This window comes from Trifolium pratense, linkage group LG6 (assembly GCF_020283565.1).
Source record: "Trifolium pratense cultivar HEN17-A07 linkage group LG6, ARS_RC_1.1, whole genome shotgun sequence".
NCBI classification, from domain to species: Eukaryota; Viridiplantae; Streptophyta; class Magnoliopsida; order Fabales; family Fabaceae; genus Trifolium; species Trifolium pratense.
The window spans coordinates 37,651,059-37,658,660 of NC_060064.1; the positions used below are offsets into that span (position 1 = coordinate 37,651,059).

General features: G+C 33.3%; 1 protein-coding gene across 1 annotated transcript; it reads right to left on the reverse strand.

Moving 5' to 3' along the window:
• Positions 1 to 431: 431 nt before the first annotated feature.
• On the reverse strand, positions 432 to 6,367 carry LOC123892536 (E3 ubiquitin protein ligase DRIP2-like). Its single transcript, XM_045942346.1, has 7 exons — positions 5,807 to 6,367; positions 4,956 to 5,055; positions 4,027 to 4,375; positions 3,342 to 3,769; positions 3,158 to 3,208; positions 1,399 to 1,471; positions 432 to 950 (listed from the first exon to the last, which is right to left on the reverse strand). Exons 1-7 carry the CDS (start codon positions 5,919 to 5,921, stop codon positions 774 to 776), a joined length of 1,293 nt encoding a protein of 430 aa, XP_045798302.1. The 5' UTR covers positions 5,922 to 6,367; the 3' UTR covers positions 432 to 773.
• Positions 6,368 to 7,602: the final 1,235 nt, after the last annotated feature.

Genomic DNA, 7,602 nt, shown 5'->3' on the forward strand with positions numbered 1-7,602 from the left:
ATACAAACATACCAACATATTTATGTGTCATCGATAGGTTACACGGAGAAGCAACACTCTTGTTGCATCAGTGCAAACTAACGTTCGATCTGTGATGTTGCTTAAACCAGCATTTTAGTTTGCTGACATGAGAGTCCATTGAAATTTCCACCATCCAATTCAAAAGAGAGAAATAAAATTTAGGAAAAAGTGTGTTAAAAGTGGAGCGGTCATAAAAAAAAAAAAAAAGAAAAAGAGAAAACACGAAAGAAAAAATGGAGAGAATCCAAATCCCAGTAACATTTCACCTTTATTTTGGACTAAAACCCAAAGGGTGTGTTCCAAAATCTATTACTCAAATGGAAATGAATTTCTTCAACCCCTTTTGGATTTCTGCACAATTTGTTGGCCTCCTAAATCATTCATATATTGGGGGAAAAATAAACAAGTAAAAAAAAAAAAAAAAACTCTTCATTCAAATGTCAAATTCCCAACAAAGTATATCTTATGACCATTATGGTGGCCTTTAGCTACCTAAGTCACATGTGCACTACAAATTATTGCAATAACAAGATAATTTAAAAAGCTAAAAAGAAGTCTAGAAAAATCAGGATGTAATGACCATTATACCATTACAATGATCAATCAGATCAGGATGTTCTAAGCTAATAATGGCAAGAAGGGGTTTGTTTTTATGGAGAAAGATGAATTTCTATATAAAAAATTGTTTGGCCTAAAAATGTGATGATACATTGATGAAGAGTTCCAACTTCCATGGTGCAACAAGACCATGATCAAGGGTGTGGAGTCTTCCGAGAATAAGCGAGGACCATGACAAAATCCTTTGCCGAGGACCCGATAATTGCTGGAATTCGGTCTGATGCAGATGCTGCTGAATCCAGCCACAACTCAACCAAATCATGTAGGTTAAGTGTAGGGAGCACTGGATGACCCATACACTTAATCTCAATCTGTAAATTGAATTAAGTGAAGAGTTAGGCAACAAAAAGTGAAGTGCTTATTATCTTGGAACACACATTTTGCTAAATTTTCTCCTTGGAATAATGCAAGCATGACAAAATAAAACACTATGGACACTAAAATTATGAAGGTTTTAACTGTCCTTATTCTACTGTGCCTGTCAACATTTTTTCCAAGGAGAAATATGAACTCTTGGTTATGATTTGGGAGTAGATGACATAGTTAATTACAAATTCGATGTGACCTTATCTCATTTAATCAAAGATACATGTGGGATTTGTAATTAATGGTGTAATCTGAATTGTTTAATTTTGAGCTAATAATTGTAATTAAATGTTATGATTTCATATAGTAATATGCTCTCTATATATACAAAAACAAGACTAAAATCTTAAAGGCCAGGTCATTCCCTAATAAACCAATGTCTATCAGAGTTACCTCGGTTTCACTGGTCAGATTGAGTTTCTGCAATAGGTATTTTTGGATACATGAGACAGGCGCGCTTCCATTCCTGCAGCAAATACAAGAGATATTATTTAGAATGGATATTATATTCTAGTTCAGTTAGATCTCATCATATATTAAGCTTTAGCAGCAGCAGCAAAAGATAGAGTGAAAATAGTTTATCAAGCATGTTTCTGTCATTCAATACCTAACTGAAACTACTCTTGATACACATAACCAGGGGCGTCTCCGAGTTTTAGGAGACTCTGTGCAAAATATAAAAATGACCCCTTAATAAAAAAAAATTGTTGATTTAAATTGCATATAATATAAAAAAAAATCAATCTTATAAACATATAAATTATCAATATTAAATCAATTGCATTAAATTAAATGGAACAAGAAATACAAAATAATTATTTTTGTATATAACGTCAAAAAGGAACATCCTAATCTAAGATCAAATTGTATGCAAAGATTAAAATGGACTAGAACTATATTTACGATTATAGATAACTAATCTATTGATACATATGATATTTTATGAACATTAACAATATATAACTATTATTTTAGGGCCTAAAAATTAATCTATTAATATACATTTGATATTTTATAGGTATAAATAATATATAAGTAATATTATAGGACCTCAAAATTTTGAGGCCCGATGCCATCGCACACCTCGCACATGTGTGCGAGACGCCTCTGCACATAACCCATAAGCCCAAACTTTGATAAATTACACTTCAAATGCTCTCACATTTACAAAATTACAATCAATATATGTGATGCTAAAGATCATAAATTTCTTCGTTAGCCATTACTCCATAAATCTAATTGACCACAACAATACTTTTTTTTTTTTTTTGAAGAAGCTAAATTAGCCCACCCAAATTGGCACCAGAAAGAATCGAACCTGAGACCTTAAAGGAGGAGAACACTTCCAGGTGCCAAGCCAATACCATCAGACCAACTCAAGTGGGTTACAATACTTTCTTCTTAAACTTAATGTGGAATATGCAAGTTAAATTTTATTTTTCCTTCTCTTTTATGAGAAGTGTTGTATAATACACATACTTGACAGTTCATAAGAAATATGAAGTTTAGGTAATACACATTCTTCCAAATCCCAGGCTATGAAAAACTCAAAAGAAGTTTCTCAAACTCAATAAGCAAATTGACAGGCTAATAAGGAGATATCAATAAGCAAATATAGATAACACTAGTTATGAGTTATGACAATTGGAATTGGTGAAATATGGACGATAAATGTATCCAAGAGGTAAACACCAAGATCTAAAAAGCTAATAAGAAAGGGAATTTCGGTAGTTGTGGAGGACTTGGAGATGAATAAATAGAGAAAAATATATATTTTTTTAATTTTAGAAAATTTGTCTTAAATAGGAAAAATGTTGAGGATTTGCATTTAGAGCTTTTTAGTAGATGTATTTTTTTTCCCCCCATTTTTCAAAAGGCAATTTATTACATTATTTTTGCATGTCTTGATTATTACATAAGTATATCAGAAGCCAAAACATTGTGATTATTCTGAAGCACAACTAGTGAAAGGTCAAGTAAGTGATTCCTTCTTCAGTCATTCAATATATATAAATTCAATAACTTATGGTGTTTGCTTCGAATTGCTCCGCATATAAAATTCGAATTTTAAAGCATGCGATAAATTGAAACTAAAGTAATCAGCAGAGTCAGCAGTAGCACACAGGTCCAAGGAGAGTCTAAAGGAACTTACTTTATTCTCAAATAGATTGCAGGAATATTCGGCAAGGGTGCTTCTCCTTCCCTGAAACATTAGTCTGAAATTAGTACATGATATTTCAATATCCTAAAAGAGGATTTATATATAATATGCACAGGATTTCAAGATATGAGTTTATTATAAGTTATCAATTTAAGTTTCGAAGATGATATCTTACTGATTTTCAGTAGCTACTAAGGATAACCAAATTGGACTACTCTTAAAGTGTTTATTGCTGGTAGAATCCACCACAGCTTGGGGAGATATGCCTGATTCTCCAAATGGTTCCTTTTTCCTGCGTACTCTGCGCAATTTATTTGGTTTTGCTGTATCCGAACAAACTGGAAAAGGGCTACTCTTTTCATCCTCAACTTTTGCCTTGCGTTTATTTTCCTTATTTTTGATTTTCTGCACTACAGAGTCACTCTCATTTACTTGAACATGTTCTGGTTTGGCATCGGACCGTTGGGTATTAGACTTGAAAGATTTAGTCCTGCTTGCGATCTCTACTAAATCATTCAAAGGCTTCCAAAGATCCATCTTTGCATCCCATGATTCGGCACCGTTCTCTGCTTCTTTATTTGGTGGGGATTGACTGCCCTCACTCTGCACCACGTAAAATTTCAGGCATCAGAATATGAAGCATTGACAAAGACACGGACACGACACTGACATGTCTACACTGATAATGATGAGAAAGTGAAGTATTTGAATGTATTCAAATATGTTGGTGTCAAACACTAACACGTGTCGAACACCATACACACCTTCAGTCGGAAGTTTCGGTGCTACAAAATAAAACAAGGAAACACAAAAGTGTATAGAGAGTTCAAAGTGAAGAGAAATATTGTCTCTCTAGCTACCTGTCCATTATTTTGACGCAACTTATTTGAAGTTTCAGGCGAGCTTGAACTCTCGGGACGGTTGTCCAATAATTCTTCCTCTTGTTTAATTGACTTTTCAATGGAAAAACTAGAGGACCGCATACTGCTAGCTTTTCTTGTAGGTTTCGTTCTTCTTCCTGTCATGGTTGATTGTGCAGATACTCTTGGTGTGTTGACCACCAAGGATGAAAGAGATCTCTCTTTTCTTTTAGCTGGCAATGGTACCGGCTCTACTGAGGCAGCGACAACTTCAGGTTCTTTCACCTCTCTTCGCTTCCGCTTTGAAGGGAAAACTATGTACCTTATGTTTAGCATATTGTGGTCCGGCCTGATAATCAGAAAACAAGGCTGTAAATTAGCATGCAGCATTTCAAATAATAATAATATCATCATTACTTTCAACTATCTCGGTCATTTCAGCAGTTAATTGTACTACAACCGGTTATTATACCTTAATCCTCTGTATTATATTTCCAACTAAATGTTGAAATAAAAATTTATTAAATGCAAATCATCCATCCTAATGTAAACCATAACTGTTACAGTTTATTGTTACTTTAATTTCTGATTTCACAAGCCTTAAAACTTAACATATTACATTTATTATGCAATATACTATTTTAAAAATGTGAAATATCTGTCATGAAAACTATTGAAAGAAAACTACAATTCCCATTTACATGCATGCATATATTATTATTATTATGAAAATTTTCTCATGCAGGAAGTGAATCCTTAAGCTATTTTCATAAGACAACAAAATTTTTATGATCTTGATAGTACCAACATAGCATAAAGTCATAAACATTGTTATGACTTATGATAGACATTCATATTCAATAACTTAGGAAGAATTATGAGTCTAGAATGAGTTGATAATTGGTCAAAGGAAGAGAATGCTAGTTGACCTTAGTTTCTCAAGTGGAACACAGCCCAAATCAGTGTTGCACACTGGACAGCATTCCAAATCTTCATCAGTAATTTTGTCATAAATGCACTTCCTACAAACTGCATACAAATCAAATAACTTTTAGCTCAAAAAAGTACACACAAAATTTCAAATGAACAAATAACTACATTATCATAAATAGCTCTATCTAATTAGAGAGCACCAATTAATTAACCTTAAAATAAAAATTACTACTAACAAACACTTCAATTATTCTTTTTTTTTTGTCAAGTAGCCTAGCAATTGTGAATAAGTGGATTGTCCGCGATATAAACTATGACCTCTGCATATATAATGCAACGTCCCTACCAACTGAGCTAAGTTCAGGAGGACAATACTTCCGTTATTCTACTACCAAACCAACATGTATAAGAAAAACAACATGGTACAATAATGTTGTTGTTGCATGCTTGTAAAAGTACTAGGTAGAAGCTAGCATCAATTTTTACTAATTGAACAGTTACTGTCATTGTAGTAAAAAGTTGAAACAACTTTCCACCTAGGACATTAATGGAACAACCAGCACAAAGTGAAAATCACACACAACAAAAACCACTGAATACATGGCCAATCAAAACAACAATGTTTCTGAGCTCAGATTAAAAAAACAATACAATATTTTTTTTCAACAATTACATGAAATTATAAAATTACGAAAAACCCATCATGTATGAATCTGATGAATAGTAAAAGAGGCAAAAACCCACATGAAGAAATCGAAAAAGAAAACAATGGGTAATGCAAAAAATACAAAAAGATGAAAAATTTAATGAATTTGAAAGGAGATTGAAAGAGATCGAAAGGGCTTACACGTGTGAAGACATTCAGATATAGTTGTAGCTTGTTTGTAGAATTTGTTACAAAGTGGGCAAGTCATGCATGCTGCAATCTCTTCTCTTTTGGTTTTTGCAACTTCATTCGACATATTTGATTATAGATTGTTACAAATCTGTAACTGAACACGTATATATGATGTGTATATATATCTATTTAGCTTCAGTTACTGCATGCTGTTGCTATGATACCACATCAAATTTTACGTTCATTATCGTTGGAATCTTGTAATCAAGAAAAAAGGAGGAAGAAGAAGAAGTGTGTGTGGAGAATGGGAATGGGGAGAAATGGAGAGAGATTGATCGGAGAATTGATTGAAGATGAATTGAAAAAGGGAGGTTTGGGAATTAGGAAAAGGGGGTGTGAATAGGAAATGGGTCGGTGAGATTTGACGTGGATTTGGCAAAGGGAGTTGAGTTAGTGTTGCGTTGTGGATGATCTGAATCGAGAAGAGGTTTTGTTGTTCGTCGAAAAAGCATGAACCAAAACAACAACAAAGTCGTTTCTCTCTCCTTTTTCTTGCTTCTGTCTTCTTTTATATATTTTGACAACTTTTTTTTTTATTATTATTTTCTGGGTGAATTTTATTTTTGTTTTTTTAGACAAAATATTTTAAGGACTTGAGTTATGTTGCACACTTGAAAAAAAAAAAGCAAAAATCTAGAGAAATTGAGATTTGATAACGTGCGCTTTAGGTTGAGATGTGCGGTGCTAGGCGGCGTGTGGTGTGGTGTCACTCAACAAGCTCCAAAACTTTAACTACAACTAGAACACTTAATGATAAAAAAAAAAAAAACACTTTCAAGTTTTGTTGAATTGGACATTCAAAAGCATGAAAACAATGATGCAGAAAACAGGAAAAATGGTGGTGCTGCAGGCAGGGACAGATCTAGAAATCAATGAGACGGGGGGCCAAATGGGCGGTTTTTTTTTTTTTTTAATAACAAACAATACATATAAAATAAAATCACTATAGTTTTTTTACAAACATTGTAGCACCTAAAACAAAATAAAATTTTGTGATAAAATAAAGGAAAATGCTAACATGTTAAAAGTCGGATATGGTAATTTTGACTAAAAAATCGTGTAATCAATTTCTTAAAATTACAAAAAAAATGCTCTTATCAATACAAAATTTCTATCTTTAAATTCATTATTATTAGCAAAACTCTAAAATAGAATAGACAAACATATAGTATTAGATTAGATATTGTATAAAAAGAAGTAGCTAGGAAATATGATGTGTCATTAGCATCCCATAAACATTAAATGATCATCTATTTAAACCACTAGTACACAAAAAGACAACAACTAAAATATTCACTCTCTCCGTTCACTTATAGGATATACATACACATATGTCCAACTTAACAACTTATAGATTATAATGTACATATATATAACATAGTATACATATTTAGGGAGGGGTTGGAGCCCCTGCTCGCCCCCCCTCCAATCCGTCCCTGGCTGCTGGAACTTGCGCACCATGCGCCAGAAACAGGATTATGATGCGCAGGTTTGGGGGCAGCCTCTGCCTTCTACGTACCATGCGCCAAAGTTGCGCCCCATGCGCCAGATGCAGTATATATTTGTTGTGTTTTACTGTTTAGCCGCCACAGGAGAGAGAAAGTGCAGATTTCAAGGGTTTTTCATCAACTTTGAGGCTATTAGATACTTGGAATGTTGTTTCTAGGGTATATCTAGGGATTCTAATCACTTTCTTTCATCTTGTAATCATTATCATTTAATCTCTTGGTCACAGAGAGAGATTC

Coding starts and splice junctions, on each gene's coding strand:
- LOC123892536 (XM_045942346.1), bottom strand. CDS start 5,921: ATGTCGAATGAAGTTGCAAAAACCAAAAGAGAAGAGATTGCAGCATGC. Junction 3,209..3,341: donor TTAGTAGCTACTGAAAATCA/GTAAGATATCAT, acceptor CTAATGTTTCAG/GGAAGGAGAAGCACCCTTGC. Junction 951..1,398: donor ATCTGACCAGTGAAACCGAG/GTAACTCTGATA, acceptor TTCAATTTACAG/ATTGAGATTAAGTGTATGGG.